Raw genomic sequence first — 26,001 nt, forward strand, 5'->3', positions numbered from 1 at the left:
TTCCAGCTTCCCTCCAAAGGAGAAGCGCCACAGACCTTGCTGGTCTGCAACAGAGCCAATCTCGACATCCTGCGTGGGTTGCGTTTGCCAAGGCTTGTTGGGTCCAATCCGAATACCGACACCGCAGTCAACTAGATCCTTTGTGGGACAGCTCAAATCCAGCACCTGGTCATCATCGATGCCTCCTGGACCTCGTGGCTGAAGATACAAGCTCAACTTCACCTGAGATCATCGAGACATCGCCTGGTTCCTTCCTGGTCACTGGCTAGTGACCCAGATTCGGTCCCCTCTGCTTTCAGGTTCTTCAGATCTTCGATCCACCCTTGGATCCACCCGGACACTTTTTCTCTGGTTGCCTGCAGCACTTCTTTGCAGCTCTCCATAGAAAACTACGACGAAACCCGACACCAAAAGGCACCTATGCACCCAGCTTCTTTAGGTGAGGTAACACGAGTACTCCGGTGCTCCCGTGGGTCTTGACTCTCGAAGTGTCCTAGTGTAAAGGGGTTTTGTCGTGGTCCATCCGGAAGTGCCCTTAAACAGTAACTTTGTAACTTCTTCGTTTCCCATTATAAGTCAATGGTAACTGTGTTTAGACACTGCACGCGTCTCCCGTGGGCCTCCTACTTCCTAACCTTTGGTTGTTTAGTGTAGCCCCAGCGATTCCCCAGGCCCTAGGCCTACTCTTTATTTCAGAAGTGGTTCTTATACCACTTTCTTAGTATATGGTTTGTGAGGCCCCTAGGGCATTACTGTATATTGTGCAACTTATCGTAAGCTAATTGAGTAACTTGTGTTGTACTTTTACCTCTGACCTCATAAAGAGTGCAGAGGGGTTGTGTTTAGAATAAATACATATATATTTGATATATACCTTGTGTGGTGTCCTTTCATTTGGTATTCAAGGGATTATAATTGGTAAAACAACTGGCTTCACATGCTCTCTGAAGTCTTAGCTTATTGACTGCTGGTCCATGCTACCACTAGGATACCTTTCTATAAGGTTGACTTTACAATCACCATCAATAAGGGTTGATTAGACTGGTGCAAGGTGCCCAATAGAACTAGTGGACATCATATGCCAGGCTAACTTTTCACAGGTCCTGCTTAGTAATTTTGCAAGGAAGAAGGCTCTGGAGCCCAGGTGGCACAACCCAAGTCAAATCCTTCTGGCAACGAGGACGGTGGTGAAGGTGGATGGGAAGAAAAATTGGATACACGGCCATCATACTAAGAAAATACAGCTGCCACTCCCTTATGACCGATGGGTTCAAGAAGGAATGGAAGATCACGAATGTGAGCACGTCCCAAGGTTCATCCCGTTTTCAGATGCTCGGCTAACTTGGACGTAGACAGACAAGAGAATGAGGATGTGTTGTTGGAAGCTGTCCCACCTGAAATAAGAGAAGTACAAGTATCCTCTGACACTGAACAACAAGTTTTGGAGTCTGGGAGCTTCTTTGAGCCTGAACCTCTGTTGCTGTTTTCGGATCAAACAGTGCCTCGGTCTGTGTGACACGATCTATGCCCAAGACAAAAGAAGAGCACCAGAGGGAAATAGAGTTGTGTATTTGAGATTATGGTAAGAGCACAATATCGGTAGTGCCTGCCACAAGAGAGAGACACTGGTGCACTGTTTTGGGACATTAAGACTTTCGAGTGGGCTGTGGGTATTTGTCAGGAGGGTAACCCAATTGATATAAAGAGGGATCGGACTATTAAGTAGGCCTAGACTGTGAGGCCCCACTAAGAGGAAGTTATCTGTTACAGTGTGATGGACAATAGAAGCCTACCAAAGAGGCTTAGAACAGACTTTGGAGTGGCTGATTATTGATTGAAGCAGGTAGCAAGTGACTCCGCCATCTTTGCAGAGAGTAGGTGTTAGACATGTTTCCGTTTGGGCGAGTTGTCGCGCAAGAGGAGCAGCCTCTGGCGGCCCCGCCTTTAGGTCAAAATGATCCTGGATGGCCTAGTTTGACCACTAAAACCAAAGTTGCGGTCTTATTCTGTATTTTTGTTGTCATGATTATATTGTTTGGAGTTGCATTCTATTTAGAAATTAAGCATCCAATGCGTGTCCTGAAAGGGACTGCTCCTGATCCGCCCGAGCATTTATTTGCTTCCTTAGCTCCACATAAAGAAATACATAGGCAGACATATTCAGGGAATGCCTTTCTTCAAATGCTACATAAAGTACACAAAACGACTAAGGTGACAAAGTATTGGATTTGTGGGTTACTTCCTTTTATGACCCATAAGAATGATCTTTGCCTCTGTCATGTTTAGGGAGTTGTGAAGCATGGTTCTAGCAACTTGTAGTGTATACCACTCACATGCAGATACTGCCCAGCTGACTAAAGAAGATTATGAAGCAGTGTTGTTATACAGAGTTTTGCACCAGGAATACTCTCCCAGAAAAGGAGGGAAGGCAGGTACTTTGCATCCAGATGCCTGTATGAACATTTATGAGCAAAGTGCAAACATTTCCTGGGTAACAGATGAGATGCTAGAGTTCCAAGGTTTTAATATAGCAGAGTTTTTTTAGATCCTTTCATGAGAGGAATATCCCAGATAGTAAGGTTCTACCCATTCCAATAATTGATACGCCAGCCCCATTTTGTGTAGAAGGGTTTGAAAGTGTTCCTGTGGGACAGAGTCAGAGTAATTATACGTTTACATTGGGCAGGACAAGTAGTCCACCTTTGCTCACACCCCTTATGTTTCTTTCCTATTACCCCCAGTTTACTTAGCCTCATCCAATTATCATAAGGATCACAAGTTACAGCAAAAGGGTACCTCATTGTGACGAGCAAAAAGGGCTATCAACATTGAAGATGTTGATTAAACAGATAACATGATGCAGCTATTCCCTGATGCTATGAAGGGATTGTTGCCTCTATGGGGACCTATATATAATAGTAGGCAAATTTGTCATCTTACTAGAGTAGTGGAAGCTGTCATTAACACTACTGCTGGTGTACTCACAAATATTACAGCTGAGCTTCAGGCGACCAGGCTTGTTGCTCTTCAAAACAGGATTGTCCTTGACGTCATTCTCGCAGATAGAGGTGGGGCCTGTCATGTGATCTGCAGCAGTTGCTGTGTTTACATACCAGACCACGTCCCTACTGTTTATTCAGCCATTCAGAAACTCCATAAGTAAGCTTCCGAAATACATGATGATAATGGTACATGGTCTTTGACACAGTGGTTCTGGGGACTGATGTCCACATGGGGATGGAAGATTCTCATTGGTTTGGTAGTGGTTTCAGGGGTCATCTTCAATGGTTGCCTTTGTGTAAATTGTCTCCCATCCTGTTGCACTTATTGCATGGCTAGACTCACCCCTCCTGTTCCAATAAGTGAGTGTAAAGCCGGGAATATGATTATGATGCTGAAATAACTTCAAGAACTAATGGACATTAATGAAGGCATTTTCGAAGATTAAGGATTTGAATTTGATGGAACCTCACCTTAGTTCTGCACAGTTGCATACCCTTAGGTTTCCCCTTTGACTAACTAATGGTTCCGACACTGCCTGAGGGTACCTATCTTTTATATTTAAATTATAACGCTAAAAGGAGGGTCTGTAGGTGTCAAAATAATCATAGGGCTATGTCCCTTATGTTACGCTATTTAGATTAGCCTTATATAGCTAAATATAACAATGGTAGTCATCCATATTTACAACCCACTTAGCTATAATAATAAGAAAGATGTTTTACAGAATAGGTTGGTCTTGGACGGGAGGCAGCCATTTTGTGTATTGGCCTCCATCTTATATTTTGGTTATGTATAAGCACGCAATGAGCTCTATATTGCGAACGAGGTTGGCCTAGTCAGAGTTGTGCCATGACACTTCTGGTTCTCCTAATAAGTATATGCCCAATTTCGTTATCCTTAATCAAGAATGGGCGCTTCTTCGCTTATAAATAGGCCTTTCTGTGTGTAAGCAATATTCTATTTGTAGCACCTCTCCTACGCTGGAAGGAGCAGGGATGCAGCTGGTTGACCTTGACTAAGAGATTCTGTGTGCTCGTCTCAGGCTGATGATGTACGTCCTTCTGCCTCCCTAAAGTAAGCATCCCTAAACCTATAACTTTCCCTTTTAGGCGTACTCTGGGGGTTATTTATTTATTTTATTTATTTAAGACTTGTAATGCACATGGCTGCCTCAGCAACGAGGCGTCCCAGCGTAACCAGAAACCAGAGACAGAAGCAGAAACACCACCTAGCGCTTAGACATTAGATAATGGGAACAGCCAGGTTTTTATGGTTTTGCAGACATCAAGAGATTGGGAATACCTCTAATGTGCGCTGGGAGAGAGTTCCAAAGTTTAGCCGTTAAAAGGCCGAACGAACGGCCCCCTGCCCTTGCTCTCCAAACTCGAGGAACACAGACAAGCGCACGGTCGGCAGATCTCAATGAGCGCCTAGGCACATAGGGCATCAGCAGACAAGATAGCCCAACAGGGGCTTGGTGCATCAAGATTTTATGTGAAATGCACAATACCTTAAACTGAATGCACTTTTCAATGGGCAGCCAGTGTAGCTTGGGGAGCACATGCGCCACAAGCAAGATCTGGTTAGGACAGCTAAAAGACGCGCTGCCGCATTCTATACCCTCTGTAGGCGTTTAATGCTGGCTTTGTTAGCGCCTAAGTATAGAGAGTTACCATAATAAAGCCTAAAAAGAATGGATGCCTGCACAATAGTCTGACGCACTCTAGGAGGGAAAAAAAGCAAGCAAGGGTCTCAGCCCTCGCAAAAACCCAAAACAGACAGTGGCAACAGCTTTTGTCCGCTTCTCAAATGTTAATCCATTGTCGAACCATACACCCAGGTTCTTCACAACCTCCTTGGGTGACGGGCGGGCTTGAGATAGTTAGGCCACCACTGCCCAGACCACAGCTCCTGATCCTTCCCAAACAGTGAAATCTCAGATTTGCTGGCATTTAACTGAAGACAGTTTGTCTCTTTTTTTCTTTTCAAGAAATATTGTTTATTTTTCTAAATTCGAAATCTTTGTTTATATAATGTATTCTTTTATGGCTTGGAACACAGCCGAATAAAGATTTCCGAATGAATGTAGACAGTTTGCCCTCATCCAATCTGAAATGACCGACAGATCCTCCTTAAACTTCTCCAAGTTGGCACAGCAGTTTTTAGAAAAGGCAATTACCAACTGGGTGTCGTCGGCATACGACACTAAGGACGACCCCCTGCCTTTTGCCACTTCCGCCAAGGGTCTCACATAAATATTTAACAAAAGCGGGCTTAAGATAGAGCCCTGTGGTACCCCCTGGCGCAGGGCATAATCCTGGGAATGGAAAGGTGGCACTGAGACCTGGAAGGACCGCTCCGCTAAAAAGGACCGAATCCAATCCAAGGCACCGCCCCTAATCCCAACTTCCCGGAGGCGTTCAAGAAGGATCATTTGAGACACTGTATCAAAAGCGGCGCTAAGGTCCAAAAGGACCAAGGCCGCAGAGTCTCCCACATCCAGTCTACTCCGGATGGATTCCTTTACTGCCAAAAGTGCTGATTCAGTGCTATGGCGTGGGCGAAAACCATACTGAGATGAATCAAATATGTTATGCTTTTTGATAAATTTGGATAGGATAGAGTTCACATGCGCTTCCACCAGCTTAGCCAGAAAAGGCAGCTGGGAAATGGGGCGATAGTTGCCAGGATCTTCCGGATCAAGAGACACATTTTTTATCAAAGGAATGACTTTAGCGTGCTTCCACGCCCTGGGAACAGAGGCTAGCCTCAAAGACAAATTGGCCAGTGCCAGACCCACGGGGCGATTGATGAATGGAACTGGCGAAAGTCGGCAGATGACTCTGGTCAGCTGGGGAGCCGGACTTAATTTTAAGGCACAGGACCTTAAATTCCTGGGGCGTCAGCAAAGAGAAAGATGATAAACAACTAAACCATAATGTCCACCCCTCCAGTCACAACTTTCTCAATAGGAACTGCCTCCTTAGAAAAGCCATGATAAATCTGCTCTACTTCATTCACAAAATGGTGGGCTAATACCTCACATTGGTGGTTGGAGGCTTTAGGAGAGGCACTAGTAGCGCCCGCACTCTTCATATTTTTGAGCAGGGAGAAAATCGTCTTTGCGGGATTAGAACTAGCCAGAATCTTATTGGCTACGAACTCCTCCTGAGCTCTCCGAATGAGCTTATGATATTCCATGACCGCCGCTCGATATTCTAATTTTGCGGAGGCCTCATAAGAACGGCGCCAGGTACGCTCCAGCTGCGTGCACCTCTTCTTTGCCTGAGTTAGCGGGTCACTGAACCATGGTTTCGACGGCCCATGTCCTTTTCCACCCCGTTTGACCGGAATACAACTATCCAAACCGGCCAACAGCCAGTCCTGGAAACACAAGTTCGCCCCCTCAATATCTGCGGGAAGTTGAGGTCTATGCTCCGCTAACCAGGTAGCTAACACATCACGGTCCAACTTATGCCAAGGCCGTTTATTCACTGGGGCTGGACTGGACGGGACCAATCTACTCTACCCAGCAGCTGCAGAGAGAATGATCCGTCCAAGCCTGAGGAACCGGGGGGGGGGGGGCGGGGGGGCTTTTTTAGACAACTAAAATTTGAGAAAATGGGGTCAAACAAGTGACCAGCCACATGTGTGCCCTCAAGAACATGTTGCGACATCTGGAAGGCTTCTAAGTCCGCTAAAAAACTGGCGATCTCGGCCTTCCCCCACCTTCTCAAGGTGAAGGTTGAGATCCCCCAAAATAGTAAAGTTTGCCGCCTTGCTAGCCAATTGTCCAATTTTGCTCACTAGATCTTCTCAAAACAGACCTGAGACCAGGGGGTCTATAGATTAAGAGACCAGACATTGTGATGTTGCAGCTAAGACTGATTTTGAACAAAGCACTTTCACAATCCGCTTTCCTCTCCTTGCCCAGGCTAACAGCAACCAGCTGTCCGAGCCCCCGCCCGATTTTAGCAGAGCCCTCCCGCCCTTTCCACCAAAATGTTTTTCCCCCGAAAGCAGCACATAAAAATTCAGTCAACAGCAATGCGGTAAAACAATGGCAGCAATACAACAGATAATATGAATAAACGCTAACTAAGCTATTGGCTCACGCCTCAGGAGTCTGGACGGGTTATGACGTGTTTGGTGTATTATACTATGCTGAGCATCAATATCGAGTCAGTCCTCTTGTAAGCATTGCAAGCTCCAGGCTGCATTTGGGCTCCTCTGAAGAGTATAGATAATAAACTGCTTGTTTGTATTCTCTACTGGCTGACTGACTCTTCATTATAATAGGTAAGGCTGAGAGGTGGTTTAGTAACCTGAGTGACCCTATTCGGGTAACTTCCTTCAAGTGCTGGCACCTACGGAAGTAACGGTGGCCCTAGGTAGTGGTAAACAGTAACATACAGGGTAGACACAAAGAGGGCCAACGCATTTTAGTCTTTGTGCGTGGGTATGAGCCCACGTAACCCTGTGGGCCAGAAGGTTCAGAGAGTTTATTCCTTCGTATCCTTCCTCCGATACTGCAATCACTGCACAGGCCCTGCATTATTTTCTCCAAACCAATTAGGCATGTGGACAGAACACCTCATGGAAGATCAAACAAGTCTCCAGCGACTGGGTGAAAGGGTGAAAGGAGTCAAGTAGAGTCATCACTCACTCCACAAGTTAATCTCCATTGCCGCACAGGATGCATTGGCAAGGGTTACAAACCCTGGGTGTCCCTGCTCAGGAGTCCCAAAGCCCAGACTTGTCGCCTGGAGACACAGACCACCAGTCAGGAATGGCTTCAGGAGGGTCATAGGGTTGCCGCAGCCCAAAGCAACGGGTGCGTAGCACCCGAGGATAACTCTGGATATCTTCAGATGAGCAAACTGGAGGCAGGAGCTGAATCACAGAGCAACAGTCATGTTTAGTTTCCGGCCACACCCTTCCCATGAACAATTTGTCATTAATAGTCTGTTTCATACTGAAATCTCCCTACAGCCTCATCTTTAAAATATTCCAGTCATAGACTACCACACCAGAAACCTTTTACACACTGTCACAACACCTGGGACTGATAAAGACATCGCAAGATGCCCAACTCATACCTCAGAACAGCTGCAATGATACCAGTGTACATAAAAGGTGCCCCCTTGCCTTAGCTCTTCAGTTTCTAAAAGTTTCCAGAGGCTACCTAAAAATATGCAGAACCATCTGTCTCCCAAACGAAAGCTTCTGCCATTGCACTGGAGTTCAAGCAATATTGTTCTGCAAACGCTAAGTTCTTAAAACTATGCCTTATCTAGAAAGCAACAGCAGGGACTCGTGTCATGAGGAGAAATTCTAGAACAGGGCGTACAAGACCATGGGGACTAGTACGAGGCTACCGCCCGTTATAGGGGAACTACATGCACATGACCGCCATGCCCAGGAACCGAGGTGCAGATCTGAAAGACACAAACCGTTGTAACCGTAGGATATAAACATGGGGACCGGTATCCCCGTCGGATGCCTGCTGTAACGTAGAAATTGAAGCAAAACCACCATAGTACTGATTTGAGGATTGAGTAAGTGCTGGGGGAGGGAGGGATAAGGGGAGGGTATATGGGAGTTGAGGGATATCACTGTTCACAGAAAATGGAAAATGTTAATGCTGAGTTACATTCTGAGATGTATGTCACGATGCGGAGATACACTGATCGGAAGACTGTAAGGTATGCAGTGACCTTATTTTGCCAATAAAGACATTTTCACAAAAAAAAAATGAGGAGAAATTCTGCTGGCTACCTCATGGCATGAAGAAGGATAACATCCAATATATTTTATTTTGTATAAACTATACCCTTAAAAGCACTTCTGTAAGCTACAGTAGCTGTATATCTATCTTATCTTTGTCAAAACCGTAAAAAAAAGATGACAGAACGTAAAGCGTGTTAACATGGAACTGTGTACATACTTCAGGAAGAAATGATGACTTAACCCTGAAAGTTGACTGGTTTCGGGATCCTGCTACCTTGAGTGCATCTGCTACTGAACCTAAATTTTACACATTCTGTCATACTTTCCTTTAAGCTCAATACAGGCCAACTACTTGACATTCTTTTGCACAATACATGATAACAAACTGTGAAGAAATAACTTTTACCTAAGTTCAGGTAAACCAGTAAGCCAGGCATCGATGAAATATCATTGCATACACTTTGTGTAAAGTAATAAAAAATATACATATATGATTCAAGACTTCATTCCAATGATTTAACACCTTGGCTGCTAATGGGTTTTCCCCTCCTGCGCGGACCTTTGATGTTTCCCATTATACATGACGAGTTATCCTTGTCATCAGCACAGCTCAACCAGTGCATCATGACTAGTTACCCTTGTCATTAGCACTGAAGAGGTTAAGACTTGGTATATAATGGACCATATATCACTAGATATGTATTGGAATAGGCATTCAGGTCAAGATGGTCCTGGATCTGGAGTACACATTACGTAGAGTCAATTTGCTCAAATTGGGGTATATCTGATGTGATTTTTCCCTAGACCAAAAAGAATGTTGGTGGGCTCCAGGTTCTTTGAGCTGGCATTAGTTAAATAAAACATAGCTTTGCACTGGAAAACTCTAGACCGTCGATCACATTGCAAGTGGTAGAAAGATGTCAAACAGTGGGGGTTGGCTGAAGGAGTAACTCTCCAGAACGGAGAAAGCAGATTACCGCGTAAGAAGCCAATAGTGGATGATTTGGACAGAAGTATTAGCCTCCTTTGCTGAATCTGACTTCTCATAGTATATTTATAGTGCATTCTCAAGAATAAGCAATTATTCTATAAGGATTTACTGCGATGATTTAGGGAAGGGACCCAACAACCTGGCCACTACCATATCCAGGATATCTAGATAATAAGATCTGAAGACAATGTGCACTTTCCTGGTTAAAAAGCAAGTGGTTGAATAATTTTCTAAAATCCAATAATTAATAATGGGTTCTGGAAACAAAAAAACAACCTGCTAACAATTTGAATGGGATGAAAAGCTCTTTTGGAACCCATTTTTCTTATGCTGATGAAACACAGCTGATTGTGCACCTCGATTCTTTGAAGGGGGAGGACGGGGGGGGGGGGGTGGGTTCCGATGACGTCAAGCCTAAAGACTTGGCAATATATGTTAGGAACTGGATGACTACTAATCTACTTTGTCTTAATGCAATCGGTTTTTAGAATCTGCATAACTCTACTACTGAGGCAATGGCTAAACCAGTAGCAGAATCCAAGACTGCTTTAGTCTTGATCAACAATCCCACACACAGCATTGCTGAGGTAGCGCCCTCCTCAACAGCTATCCTACAAGATACATGGGAACTCAGATGCCATAAAAGGCCTCTATAAGTAATTGTTCTTCGGTCCTACTGGGGGCATCAATAGAGACTCTAATGGAGCCTTGAGAGATCATGGCTGATATTGCCCAAGACCAGGCTGAAGCTTGGTTTGGATCACAAAGGCTCCAAATGGTTGGTGTCAGTATTTATTTAATGCCACAACAAAACCCAGCTTGTTCATTAGAAGATGATAACCTGGTTTTCATTTTCTTAAACCAGCAGATCTCTGTGGTTATAAAGATTATAACAGCACAGGCAACTTCCCCTTCCTTCCTCCAACAACTACTAGGTGGAAGAGATTTGAACCTTGTGTTTTTTATTGCTCCAGTGGAGAAACTGGAAAACAGAGTTTCTGAGGTTGAACAATCAGACCAACCTTCAAACGCAACCAGGTGCTTTAACAAAAGAGCAAAAGTTATACAAGATAATCAGGAAAATTGTTCTCAACATTACAATTTACACCTAGTCGGGATTCCTGAGAAGAAGCAACGTGTTTAGAGCAGTCACATTTGTGGACATAAGTGCATCATGTTGATTATATTTTCCTTGACTACCTTCATGTAAACAAAACCCAGGGTATATTGGGGCAATTTCGATACTCACTATACACAATGTTGTGTTAAGATGATTTACAAATTACTATAACCCTTTGTTGTTATCTACAAAAATGTATAACCTACCATAATTCAATCCCCGGTTTGCAGTTTTGACTTATATTTGATCTGGCCACATTTATTTTGCAATAATGTTTTGAATGTATTAGTTCCCTTTTTTAGTCTTGGCACGTGTTTGACCTGGATGTTCAGAGAGTATTATTGTTCACAAACAATTAAATTAAATAATTCCATGAATATAGTGGAGAAGTGTGGCTCAGGGGTTAGAGGCGGCAGACCCGGAAGCTGAGATCGGCCCTGGACCAGGGTTCAATTCCCCGCCTCGGCGGGTCTTGGGCTAAAAATTCCACGGACTCGATAATTCTCGCTCTGGTGCCTTCTCAACTCACGGGTTCACACTCTGCGACTCTGGGCAATAGCTTGCTTAATCTCCACAACGGCCCCTCGCGGCGGGATGCCTGGCTTTCACCTTGTGGATACCCTGCCGGGGTATCTCACAGGGGAATACCAGGACGGGTTCCCTAAGCAAGCGCCGGGAAACCCTCTGCGGGTAGCTGTGCGCTATATAAGCTCAAATACACATATACATGCTTCTTTAATATTTTTCTTTTGTCCCAAACTAATAATTCCCACATTGTAGTGATTTATCAATTAATGGGGTTACTGTTGTTGTGCAAAAACCCTTTTAGACTAAAGAGTAATACAGAGAGATTTCCCATATTCTATAAATGTCTCATTATTAGAGACAATAGGGACAGTTAAATCCTCCTATCAAATAATTCCCTGCATCAGTACAAGGTATTATGAATTTTCTAACTCCACCTTTCTTGTTTTTCTCAGCTTCATTACAGTTTTTCCCTTCACTGCAGAAAATTAAAAAGACACTAAAATCACAGTTTTTTAATGTTATTCTCTTACAAGGTAGTGGCAATATTTAAAATCTTACAGCTGAATACATCGCTGCTTGATCTATTGTACCGTGATCGTCTCCTATCATTTCAGTTTCATGTTTCTTATTTTTATGATGCCTTTCAGCCATGGATTATTTGGATGAAAACTCTGGAATAATTGGCCCACTTTGTTAGTCAATATAAAACAAAGAACTGCTAATGTTATTTATAAGCACATAAATACAAATTAGTATTTTTACCTTTTCCTCTGTATAAAATATTAGCATTCTAAAAGATCACACTCTCTACAGCATTGAAATGGACTTATGATTCAAACATCTCCCTTTTGCAGAGACATTTACAGTGAGTGACATGTGCAGTCTGACACAAGTTTTTAACAATGGAAACATTTTAAGCACACAAGGAATACAATTTACCAGTTTCCCTGTCTCACCACCCTTCCAGGTGGTGATTACCAGTTCCAAGAGGTCCACGTCAAGCACACAGACATAATCTATAGTGAAACACAAAAAGAAGGGTTTTTAGGAAACAGATACATTTGTCTAATAAGCAAGAGACTGAGCTAGGCGAAGCACATAACTGTCAGCATAACAAAACACATCAAAATCTTTTAAGCTGAAGCGTCCATAACATTAGGTATATCGCACTTCTCAAGCGCTAGGCTTATGTATCACAGAGTTTCATCTTCATTTGCTAATTTCTTCCAATAATAATGAACCAAAAAATGGCATATCTAGTGATCTTTTTCCTCCATTACGGTCGTGTTAAATTGTTTTATGAAGAGACTGATGGGGCAGATTATGGTAAACAATTATGGGCCAAAAATCAACAGCAGGACACATTTATAGCTCGCAGGCAGTCCACCAGGCCAATCTCCGGTTCCCTGTAAAGGATTTCCCATCTTATTATAAGATCCCTGCCGGTTTGGTAGGACTCTTGCTCCCATCAACACAAGCATTGGAGTGGCAGCCGCAGTGAAAACAGAGCACTTACAGAGCTGGCACAATTTTGTTGTTGGCCAAAAAGGATATTCCTATCTTTTTCAAAATCAAACTCCTAAATTTGAAGATTGTTTTTAAAAAAACAAAAAAAATAAAATAACGGACCTGCCACTTGGGGAGCATTCTCCCTTCACTTCATTGTCATTTGTTCATTTCCTTGCCAGAGACTGCTATGCCTTGCATGGAAATCTAGTGACAATGCGGCGCCCATGATTATATCTTGCCAGCCCTGTGGCAGACAGGTCACCATCAAATGTTCCAGCAAAATAGCAAGTTGAGGCGCCTTGCAGACCTCTGTATGAGACAAGAAAACAACTAGTGTGGTAGGGCTGGTGAACTGAATATTTACTGAGGCTGACCCACTTCATCAAACTCCGAATTACCCCTTAAATATGTTAATTTCCCTTACTAACAGTATTTGTGAGGCATATGAATCCAACTGCTGATTCTTTGTATTTTAAAATTAGAATGGAAGACACTACTGAAAAGACAAGGTCTAGCGTGCTTGTCTGGTTTCATTGGATGTATTGTATCAGGAGTGCAGGAAAAATTGTAAACAACCCCAGACTTGCACAAAAAGTACTACAACCTCGACACATTAATATAATTTACTGTTCAAGGTTTTTATAAATGGATATAGTTGATTTAAAATCTTCCTCATATGAACACAAATTGCTAGAGACAACCTGAACAAATGGATAAAAACAATCCCTGTCAATGTGCAGTGCAAGTAATAGATCGCATTACGTGCTTTTCTCCAGCATTTGCATTTTCCATAGGTTTTTCATTTTCCCCAATGTGTGCAAATGTGTGTTGATAATGTCTCTCCACCTTGACCTCACAGTCAGATAAAGAAACTTAGGACTACTTAGATTTTTAAAAAAAGTGATGCACAAGGTGGGGGGTGGGGTCCTCCTATTCTGAGAAAGGGTTTCTTCAGGCTCCACTGGAAAAATTGCAACTGCGACTTAACCATTAACTTGAATTGAGAACACGGTTGTGTTCCCACTCTGCACACATCATCCGTGTGGTTCTTGGTTATTGACCTTGGGTGGTTCCTTGTGTTCCCAGCACTTCTAAGTCTACTGGGTATAGTCTTGAGTGGAGTCGTGGTTTGCATCCCACTATTTTTGTATATGGTTTGTTCTCCCCCTGGTGACCACTGTGTATTTGTGCTACATACCTGTTTTCTTTGCAAATTATTGTGCGTATCTCCGGTAGGAGATATTTGCATGTGTTAGTGAGTGTCTTATAATAAATACATTTTTTAATAAATACACTGTATGCTTCTTTTTTCACTTAATCTATACCAATAAGATTACGTTATGGTAAATCAAGCTGCTTTATACTCCCACTGGACTAAGCCTGAAGACTGCTCTCCCTAGCTACCACTTAGTGAGCTTTCTAAGGTTGTCTAAGACCACTAAAATCACCAGAAGGGTTGTCTGGATTAGTACAAGGTGCTACACTTACATAAGCGAGCACCATATACTAAGCCAGCTGAATACAAGTCCCAAATGTCAACCAGGAAGCATATGTGAAAACAGTCTTTTTAGATGTTTTTATAATAGCAGAGAGGAGGGTTGTGATTGGTGGCAACCTAAATTTAGCTATGGATAGCTCTAAAGACCGCTCAGCACTGTGCAGAAGTCAGGTGGCAGTTGGGTGGTTTCTATTCCCTTTAGAAAACAGTTGTAATCAACAGGTTTGTAGATATGTGGAAAGCACAACACATAGATGCCAAAGAGTTTATCTTTTGCTCACATGCACATTGGGCATAGACTAGATTAGACTTTCTTATTTTAGTAACCAATAGGATAATACCACAGGCCTTAGACTCACCTACAGGGCACATCATGCTCTGAGACAATGCACCCATCTCAATTTCATTCTTGCTCCCCAAAATAAGTGCAGGATGTCCTAAATGGAGTTTACCCGCTCCATGACACAATTTTCAATCAAAAAGGAAGTTAAAGCTGCCAACGCAAACCTCTAGGTAAAAAGAAAACACAAAGAAGGAAACCCCTAGGTGATGTGCTCAAATCCGAAATCATGAAATATTTCTGACTAGAAAACCTATTTGAGGTCTTGGAAACTGAACATTAATGGACCGTGTGGCCCAAGACATGGCTAGATCCTAGTGCTTCACTCAAAGGTGAGAGCCTAAGGCGCAATAGGCTTCAGTTAGAACTAAGCAAACATGTTATGCATTAGGTAACAAAGCTTGACGATTACTCGCAGCACAACTGTGAGTAAAAATAGTTTGTCCAAGAAATACAGGATGAATAATGGATGATGATACAAGGCAAAAAAGGCGCTGCTCAAATCTTCTACGAGCAACTTTATGATGTTGAATCTGTAGGCGCAAAGAACATTGACATGTATCTTTGTAACTCCCAAGATGGTTATAACACAACTGGGAAAGGACTTGAATGATTTCATTGGCCTGAGGAGATTATAATCAGAATACCCGAGCTAAGGCTCTGGAGTTGGATGTTTGTTTGTCCCTAATTGACAACATCTTCCGCAGACCACAGGGAGACTTTTTTTTGTTGATTTCAAAGTATTTTATTACATTTTTATACATACAGTTATCATCGCTTTACTGGCGAAACTAGAAAAGTGACAGACTCAATATGTGATGAAGCAGCGTTGGTCTGTCTGAAACCCGGGAAAGACCCTTTGCATAAGTAGATCATACAGACTGATCTTGATCTTAAGGTTAGATGTCAAACTGTTCCTTGCATCAGAGGACCAACCTGATGGGGCTCTCTGATGCTGGGACTGTGGATAAATCAAGCTTCATAGGAGGTCAGCAGTGTGTAGACAATGTGAAAAACACCCTTCAGGCAATAGAATGACGTTGCGGTAGCTACTTAGAAGGCAACCTCACACGCTGACGTCCGTTCTTTTACAGAACATTCCACGCCAGAAGCGCAGTGCCATGCTAGACACTGACCACTGGTGCACAAAACTAGGGCCCTGAAAAGGATTCCCTGACCCTAGAAGTCAGTTCGCAGAACGGGGAGGATGGGTAGGGAAGTAAGGAATCTATAACTAATCTATGTCTCTTACAAATATATTGTTACTGCAGGCAAGTAACTTGTTCATCTGTAAGAGACAATTAGTTATAGATTCCTTACCTTAGAATAGATACCCCAGCAATACTAACCCCGGAGGTGGGTCTGCAAACCAAGTTCACACAAGAAAATCCTGGAAAACAGAACGGCTAAAGTAGCCGTCTCTCCGGACTTGGCTGTCTAGGCAGTAGTATTTTGTGAATATGTGCACGTAGTTGCCTGACAGATGTCATTGAAGGGGACTCCCCGTCCCAAAGCCGTGATAACTGCCGTCACCCTGGTGGAAAGGGCGCCTAGTCCCACTGGAGGTTCCTCCTTTGCCAAAGAGTAGCAAGCTTTAATGCACAAAACAACCTACCTAGAGATGGTCCGTTTGTGCACGGCCCAACCTTTTTTGGCGCCCACGTAGCCAACAAAGAGCTGTTCATCCACCCGGAATTTCTTGGTGCGATCCAAATAAAAAGAAAACGCACATTTTGGATCCAGACGGTGGTGGCTCTCTTCCTCCTGAGAAGGATGCGGAAAGAAGATGGGCATGGTGAGGGTTTGACCAATGTGGAAAGAAGTAACCACCTTGGAAAGAAAGGAAGGTTTTTTTATATAATTTTATTGAGAAATTTTCTTTTATGGGGCACATAAATAGATTGTTATACAAACATTCAGAGAGATTTCATAGAGATAAAATTGATGTTGAGGTGAGAAAAATAAAAACAAATGCATACATTTAGTGGCGGCTTTGCTTTTGTATACAGTACTTTCAAATCAATATGTTGTTACAAATAAATATTCAGAATGATTTCTTGAAGATAAGGTAGGCATTGGGGTAAACAAAAAACTAGATATCCTTAGCAGCATTATTTTTCGTTTACATAGTATCAGTACGTTATTATTATTTCTTCAAAGACCCGCTACCGCCGCCTTCCACCGATAAATTGGGGACCATATAGTTTTCCCCAGTTTTTGGGCTTTTCAGCCTTTTCTTTGATAAATCCTTTTCGTGAGATTAAAAGTTGAAAGGAGCAGGGCTACCCATTGCGAGAATGTTGGGGCCACCGGGTCTAACCAGGCTGTAGCAATACAGATTCTAACCACTGTCATCGCCAGAAACATAAAATAAGGTTGGGTACCATCTGCTCCTGAGTTACTTACCCCCAATAGTATTCATTCTGGGGTTAAGGCCACATTCACCTTCAGGGTTACCTCTAAAAACTGTTCTATATCTTTCTTAAAAGTATCTAGCCGTGGGAGGTTTGACAGCGGGGGCAGCTAATACCCACTGATTCCCCCCCACTTTGCTATTTTGTCTGGTGTATAGTACTTATCTAGAATCGTTTTAAAGTGCTGCACCTGTAATTTTGATGAGCAGGGTATATTATGTCCCTTGTCTAGGGAATCAAGCAACGTGGATCCTTTTATTCCAAGCCTTTGATCCCATTTATCTGCCCGTTCCTCTAAGTCATCTGGCTGCATGACAATCAACTCACTGTAAATTCCACTAAAAGTGTAAATCATGGTATTCCTGACTATCACTTTTGGTTCCCTTGTTTTCTTCCCCCAGTAACTACACGCCTGTAAGTATTTAAAAAATCTTTCCTGTCTACCCCAAACCTGTCTTGTATCTCTGAGAATTATCTGAATCCAGTTACATCAACTAGGTCCCCAATCACCTCTATACCCAACCCCTTCCACCGGTTCATTATATTATCGTGAAAGACTATTGGTAGTTGTGAGTTCATGCATAGGGGGATATAGTAATTTACTCTCTCAATCCCCATCTTTCTTTTTATCGCCTTATCGCCTTCCAAATCTGCCATGCTGCTAATAGTGTCCTGAACCTCCCCTTCTTGTAGTAACTAGGTTCAGTGAACCTTAAGAAACAGTTTTTGGCATCTTCCTAGACCAGTAACTCATAAATATCTGGTATCCTTCCCTGGTTCCAGCAGTCAAAGGGGTTTCCCCCAGCTAGCCCTCACATATATTGCAGGACTGACGCTAGAGGATATAGTCTGAAATCGGGACCGACAATCCTGCTCTCTCCCTAGGGAGAGACATAAATTTCAGGCTCTGCCTTGTCTTTCCGTATGCCCATATGAATCTATTTACCACCTTATCTAGCTTTTGGAACCATATGGTCTCAAATATCAGAGGTAGAGATCTGAGTAAAAATAGAACTTTAGACAAAAAAAAAATCATTTTTACCACATTACAACTGCCTATTAGTTATAAGTGAAGATTATTTCGCCGAGCAAAATCCTGTGATCCCTTCTGGATAACCGGGGCTAAATTCAGCTCCACAATTTGCCCTATATTAGCTGAGATTTTGACTCCCAAATATGTTGCTGACTGAACTACCCGAGGGTCGTTCAGCCCGAGATATTTATTGGTTATTATTTGGGTTTGTGTGTTGATTGAGTGAGTACCCAGATATTTTCCAGAAAGCTGATGTTTCTTTCACTATTTCAGTGATTGCGGTCTCTGGATGTGGTGTGGTGACCACTAAATCATCCGCGTACCCTAAAATTTTGGTTTCGAACCCAAGGGATTTTATCCCAGGGTTGGCATTGATCCTGCGGATTAAAGGGTCGATATAGCAGGCGAATAGAAGTGGAGAGCAGGGGCAACCCTGCCTGGTCTTCCTTTGTATCTTAAATTCCTCTGTTTGTGTGCCCGCCAATACGAGTCTAGCTGTAGTGGATGTGTACAATACTTGTAAGGCCTTGATAAAATCAATTCCAACCCCTAACCATTCGAGCACTGCCCATAAAAAGCACCAGGAGACTTTATCAAATACTTTCTCTGCATTTAATAATATAAGCGCAATAGAGTCCTGTGACTGCCATAGCATCGAAAAGCGTAATGGTTATTTTAACGTGATCTGTGGTCTCCCTCCCCGGTATAAATCCATGCCTTCTGAGCGAGATGACTCGTCCAATAATCGGGCTCATAGAATTCCCCAGCACTTTTGAGTACATTTTGATGTCTGTGTTACTCAGCGTAATTGGTCGGTATGTACCGGGATCTATAGCAGGCTTCCCCTTCTTCAGGAATACCACTATGTTGGCTTGTGCCCATAAATTTGGAGGGGTTCCCTTGATTGTACCTGACAGAGCATGCTTGAAAAATAAGCCCCAAGAGACGGCCAGAAAACTCTGTAAAACTTGAGCGGGATCCGGTCTGGCCCGGCGGCTTTCCCTGCTGCAAGCTCGCTAAGCGCTTTAATTATTTAGTCGGGTAAAAAAAGCAGCAGCCAGGGCTTCCTGTTCTTCCAAGGAAAATTTCTCCCAGCCGACAGTAGCTAGATGATCACCAATTGCATTCACCCCGCTATCCTCGCTGTCTTTCTCAGAGTCGTATAATTTCATATAAAACCTACGGAATTCATCACAGATCCACTGAGCTGTAGTAACCAAGTCCCCATTTTCAGTCTGGATTGCTACTATCTCAATTTCCATGTGTTGTTTCTCTGGTACGCATTGCCATGTAAGTTAAATGTCCTTTCACTACACTTGTAGCATTCCTCCTTTCGCATTGTATACTTCTCAGTAACCTTGGCAGTAACTACATCACCTACCTGAGATTTAGCTAGGGCAAGTCTATTCAAGATACCATCCATATTCTCTCTGACCTCTATCACCTTGACTAGTTGTTCAATTATTCTTAACCTCTGGTATAGTTTGGTTAATTGATTACGTTTTTTGGAGCGGTATAGACTGAAACTTAATGTCTCTTCTCGAATGCCTGCCTTCAGGGTATCCCAAGCCTTACCAATGCGGGCACTCCCTCTGTTATGTATTCTATCAATTTTTTCATGTAGGCGATATACCCCTCATTCACTAGCAGCCCCCTTTCAAAGAACCAATTCTGTTGTATCCTCTCCCCCCCACAATCTGCAAAATCTCTAGAACTAGGAAATTGTGGTCCGATATCACTCGGGTACATTTTTCAATACAGCATTTCCCCATTAAACCCTGGGAAAATAAAAAATTGTCGCCCGGGCAATCGTTCTATGAGGAGCCGAATAATAAGTACTTCCAGAATCTAGATTTGCCATTTTTAGATTCTTCCAAGCATCTAATAGCCTGTTTCCTTCCAATATGTGGGAAAGAGCCCTGTAGACCCTACGTTTTCGGCCTTCATATGAACCCTGGCTGCCGGCCCATTGTACACCGATCCCATTGATGTTTAGATCCCCACACATTATGATCTGGGTTGGCCATCCTGCTAGTTCCAGGCTCAAAAACTTAAAAATCTCGGGGTCATCCCCCGTTGGACCATATATTGAACATAGGGTCAATGCAAATGTATATATATGAAGCTCTACAATAACCCATCGCCCAAATTCGTCAACAAGTTGTTTCTTACAGGCAATCTCTTTTCCCAGTGTTAAGATAGCCATCCCTATAGTTCTGGTGCCCTGCGTAATGTGTGCTATGGGATTATACCTTAACTTGTTTAAAGCTTTTTTGCCCGCACCCATGATGTGCATTTCTTGGAGACAAACAATTTCAGATTGTAGCATTTTGAGGTCTTCTGCAACCCTACGTCGTTTACTGGGATCGTTCAAACTAAAAATATTAACAGACGCTATCCTTATATTTGTCCTGCTGGTTAATTTTTCTGCTTTCAATAAAAGCCACCACCCACCATGAAACCCCCTTTCCTTGCTCTTTTGTTCCCACCAAAATCTCCCTAGTGCTTGCTGTGCCCCATTTTCTCCCTTAACTACCCCGACCCCATCCCTCCTCCCCCTTTTCACTCCCTAGAGACTCTCCCTCTCCCTTCCCCCCACCCTGTTAGTGAGACTGACAGACCTTACGAGGTCTGGGTAATGGTGTCTGTGTCCCTTCCCCCGCCACTTGGTGTCCTCTACAGTTCCAATCCATAAGTCTACTAATGCCTGGGCAGGTCCTTTCTTCAACGCTCCTCCTCCCATCTTCATTATGCTACTGATAGATCTGCCATTACTTTCATATTTCATCCAAATATACCTTTGCCTTTATTTCAGATGTAAATACTCTCACTTTGTTGTTGTAGAATATTTTTAAATGGGCTGGATTGAACAGATACGCCTCTGCCCCTTATGCCTGACAAGACTGAATTCGTTGTCTCAAGCGCCAGCGCCTTTCCACAGTCACATTGCAGAAAACAGGTCGCATAAAAAAGGATTGTCGTTCATACAATCGTTTAGAGTCTGGACGAGCTTTGAGGAGTGATAGCTCTTGGTAGCTGTGGATATCATGGGCGAGTCTGCCTGGGGTTTATATGCATGAGGGGATAGCGGTGGGGGGCGTGGCTTGGGCGCCGATGGCGATGGTCGCCTGAGAGCTCGGCTCCGGGACTAAGCCCGAAATTATCCTGAACATCGGTGGCTGAGGGGCACCCCAGACCCCGAATTCGGTTGAGCGAGGCGACGACACCCTGCCGAGGGCCCTGGTGGAGTTTGGACGGGGGTGGGTTTGAAGAAATGCCGAAGTTTGCGGAGTGGCGGAGGACGACCCAATATGGCGCCCGGACCCCTTTGTCCCCTTGAACGGACCTACGGAGTTGAGGAGGTCTCGCGGATGTCGCCCGGCACCCGGCTTCACCAGCCTCAGTGGCTTTAGGCATTGGACATTGGTTGGTTCGGACCCTCCACAGCGGGACCGTACTCGATTGGACGACCGGGCGGGTGCCCACGCGTTAGAGGGCGCCGGGCACGGGTGCCCTCAGGTCCAGGCGGTGGTCTGCACCGCGACTCCGCAACTAGCTGCGAGTTCCTGGCCACCCCGACTACATGGATGGCGCGACACTCGGGCGCCTCAGGACAACCGGGGGAGTTGGTGGCCCTTGCCCCAGAGCTGTAGTGGGTGAACGGGCCTGCCCGATTCGGAGACGGGTGTCTCCGCCCCCTTATCGGTGCCCTCGGACGCCGTGGCGGTGGCGTGAGCCGAAACGGCGGAGTCTCCACAGGCTCTGGAGAAGGAGGTCGCCCATTCCGGACTGGAGGGCGAAATCCCGGGAAAGTCGTGCTGGACACTTGCACACGGAGACGCCTACTCCGGGACCTTTGCGGAGAGCCCCTGGCAGCATGGGGAAACCTAAAGGAGCCAAGGGATCCAGCCAGGCCACCTCGGACTCTGAGGCCCAGGACAAGGAAGAGCATGGAGATCCTAAACGACCTGGTGGCGCACCACTCCAGCAACAATTCGACCGTGTACTGGAAGCCATAGAGGCAACTCGGTCGGCTCTACAACAGGACATTGCCCAGGTGGCGACTGGCCTGGGCCTCCTTAGGGCAGACCATGGTAAACTCTCAGACCGGGTCAAGGAGGTGGAGAGCACGGTGAAGACTATCGAACCGGCGCAGAGGACCCTGGCTGCGACGATCAAGGATGCCATGTCCCGAATCGAGACCCTCGAACGGAGGGCGGAGGATGCGGAAGGCCGAAACAGGAGGAATAACATTCGGGTAGTGGGCCTGCCGGAAAAGATCGAGGAAGGCGATATGGTGCGCTACTTGGAGACCTGGCTCCGAGACACGGTGGTCCCGGAGGGCCTGTCCTCCTTTTACACTCTAGAACGGGCCCACAGAGTTCCAGCGCGGCCCCCACAGCTGGGACGAGCCCCGAGGCCGGTGGTGGCGCGGTTGCTCCATTTCCGGGACAGAGATCTGATCCTAAATGCCGCCAGACACAATGGCCCGTTCCAGGTTGCAAACAGTCAGGTGAATATCTTCCCTGACTATACTTACGAGACGCAGCGCAAGCGGTTCTCCTTCCTGGCGGTTAAGCGTGAACTCAGGAGTGAGGGCATCCAATATTCACTCCTATTTCCCGCGAGGCTCCGAGTCATTGTCGACGACAAAACCCAGTTATTCGACACCCCGGAGGAGGTCTGTGACTGGCTCGAACTGTACCGAACGGGGAAGGATGGTTATAATGCCTCGACCCATCAGGCGGAGGAGCCGGAACAAAGGAGGCGCTCTAAAAGGGTCAGGAACCGCCGCGGCCGCACGGGACGGCCCTCGACAGCGGAGACATCATCTGAGCGGAGGGGAGTGTTGGAAGTTCTGTCGGAACTGTCGGGAGCGAGGGGCGAAGACATCGAAGAGGAGGAAGACAACCCGGGTGCTCAGGGGGCACCATCGGACTCGGAAGACTCAGTGGCAGACAGTACCCACACACCGGTGATCACACCGAAATCGGTGGAGGACCTTTTGGACGGACAAGGGTAATGGGATAGGTTGCCTTGTTTTGGGTGGGGGCCCGGCAGGGGGGAGGCGGCTGCCGTTCTTTATTGCTGACAATGGGAGAGGGAGGATTGGGAGGCTTCTGCTCTTGCCCCGAAAGATTTTGACACGGGGGGGGCTTATTATAGTCCTGGTGGCCTGGGCGACGAGGGCCCACTGCCTCCGCTCAGCCCGCACCTGGCCCATAAGGCCTTCCTACGGTGGCGACCGTGGGACTAGTGGGGTTTTTGGGGTTGTTCTTCATAGAAGTTTGGATGGGATCTAGATGGCGCAGTTTGGGTCCTGTTCTGGGGTGGGTGGGAGGGGGTTTTGTTGGTTTTTGGGGGGTTTGGATCTGGTTGGGGAAAATGGCCGCCGTCAGCGCTGGGAGAATTGATGTCCTTTTTTTTGTGGGGACCCGGACGGGGAGACTGTGCAAGAACACTCTGGGACAATGGCTGATGTTGCAAACTTGAAATGTATTACTTGGAACGTGAGGGGGCTTCACACTATGTCCAGGCGTCACAGGGTCCACGCTTATTTAGTGCGTAGGGGAGTGCAAATGGCGCTGCTGCAGGAGACGCATCTGAACAAGGCGGAAGGGGCGGCGCTTCAGCGCAGGTGGCGAGGGCAGGTCTTTTCCACGGCGTACTCTGCTTATGCCAGGGGGGCGCTAATATGGATCAGGGCAGGAGTCCCCTTCCAGGTCACGAGGACAGTGTTGGACCCAGAGGGGCGTTTCGTGGCCATATCAGGCACGCTGGGAGGGAGGGACTTGAATGTTTGTTGTGTGTATGCCCCTAATGTGGACCAGACTGCCTTCCTTTCCAGGTTATCGGGCTCGTTGGCTCACTTTTTCGCCGGTCCCCTCCTGCTGGGGGGAGACTTTAACTCCGTGGTAGATGTAGACATAGACCGCTCGCATCCCCCGCTCCCCGATTCCCCGGTCCGGCGGACGGCTAAGGGCCGTCAAGATTGGCAGACCCGCTGGGGTTTGACGGACATCTGGAGGGCGCATCACCCCGCGTCTAGAGATTATTCGTACTTTTCGAGCCTTCATGAGCTGCATGTCAGACTGGATGGCTTTCTTGGTTCGTCCGAATTAGTCTCGGCAGCGGCCCGATCGGAGTATTTATCGCGGACCATCTCGGACCATAACCCCCTCCTGCTGGACATTCGCTGGTTCCCTGGGACGCCGGCGGTACCCACCTGGAAGATGCGCCCCGAGATCCTCGAGGACAGTGTCTTCAAGGCAGACCTAGGGGAGAGAATCACGGATTATTTTGCATCCAACGGCGGCTCCGCGAGTACTAGGGCGTTCAAATGGGACGCTTTCAAGGTGGTGGTGAGGGGGTACTGTATCTCTAAGAAGGTGGGCATGCGGCGAGTTATCCTGGCTGATCTAGACGCAGCGGACCGAACGCTCCGCGAGCTCGAAATTAGCCGACCCGGACACCCGGAATTGCAAACACAAACGGTAGAGGCGAGGGAGAAGGTGGCGGTGGAGGTCGAACGGCTCCGCTGTTTCGATTATAAGGCCTACACGGTCCGATCTATAGCGGAGGGCGACAGATCGAGCGCGTTACTGGCGTGGTTGGCCAACCCTGCGCGCCAGTCCCAAACGACGACTGGGATGCGTAGGGCGGATGGGACTGAGGTGTGCACCCAACCGGAGATTCTTAATTGCTTCCGGCATTATTACGAATGCTTATACCGCAGTCGCTCCGCGCGTGACCCAGACCGGCTTGATAACTATCTTAGCCTGCTGGAACTCCGCACAGTGGAACAAGAAGTGGCAGACGCCCTGGGATCTGACATCGGCTTGGGGGAGATCCGCGGGGCCATCAAACGGATGGCGAGGAACAAGACCCCGGGCCTAGATGGCCTGCCGGTGGAGTTCTATGCAGCTTATGCTGACCTCCTGGCCCCTCGTTTACTGGTGGTCTACAGGGAGGCGAAGAGGCTGGGTCGCCTCCCCGGCTCGATGTGTGAGGCGTTGGTGGTTCCTCTCCTCAAGCCAGGCCGAGACTCGTCTGACCCGGGGTCCTACCGTCCCCTCTCAATGCTGACGGTGGACTACAAAATATTGAGCAGCATCTTGGCCTCGAGGCTGTTAGGACATATGAGCTCCCTAGTACACGAGGACCAGGCCGGTTTCATCCCACGGCGAAATACGACCATGAACATCCGAAGGTTGTTTCGCTTGCTTGGCGAACCATTCGTGGATGCCCCGTCCCCGGTAGTTTTGTCGGTGGACCTGGAGAAGGCTTTTGATAGCCTGGAGTGGGACTACTTAAGCGCGGTATTGCGGAAATTCGGCCTCGGGGAAGGATTTATCAAATGGACAGCAGTTCTCTACGCTTCCGCTTCAGCCAGGGTTAGATCGGGCCCTTTGATTTCATCGCGATATCCGGTGGAACGTGGCACGCGGCAAGGGTGCTCCTTATCCCCGCTTCTCTTTGCACTAGCGGTGGAGCCACTAGCAATGCATCTTCGCTCGGGAGCCCACTATACGGGCTTACGGACAGCGGCGGGCCCGCATTACGTCTCGCTCTATGCGGACGACCTGTTGCTCTTCCTGGAGGATCCGGTCGACGCATTACGGGGAGCGGAATTAGCGCTTACGGAGTTCGGAGACGTCTCAGGCCTACGTGTGAACTGGTCTAAGACCTGCCTCTTCCCGATGCGTAGGGGTGTCCCCACTCCGGCGCTAAGTAAGGAGATCAGATGGGAACCCGACTGCTTTAAATACCTTGGGGTATTTGTGTACCACGACCAGCCCGACCTCCTAGATGGAAACATTGCCCGTTGCATACGA

General features: G+C 46.1%; 1 protein-coding gene across 1 annotated transcript in view; it reads right to left on the reverse strand.

Moving 5' to 3' along the window:
* LOC147665684 (autophagy-related protein 2 homolog A-like) overlaps nt 1-26,001 on the reverse strand; it is a gene marked incomplete at its 5' end in the record, with an annotated part of 884,401 nt that overhangs the window by 94,257 nt on the left and 764,143 nt on the right. The window contains one exon of the mRNA XM_086949597.1: nt 12,312-12,388. Within this exon, the coding sequence (XP_086805723.1) occupies nt 12,312-12,388 (77 nt within the window). The remainder of the gene's footprint in view (nt 1-12,311; nt 12,389-26,001) is intronic.

This window comes from Lissotriton vulgaris, unplaced genomic scaffold (genome assembly GCF_964263255.1).
Source record: "Lissotriton vulgaris unplaced genomic scaffold, aLisVul1.2 SCAFFOLD_672, whole genome shotgun sequence".
In the NCBI taxonomy this organism is placed as follows: Eukaryota; Metazoa; Chordata; class Amphibia; order Caudata; family Salamandridae; genus Lissotriton; species Lissotriton vulgaris.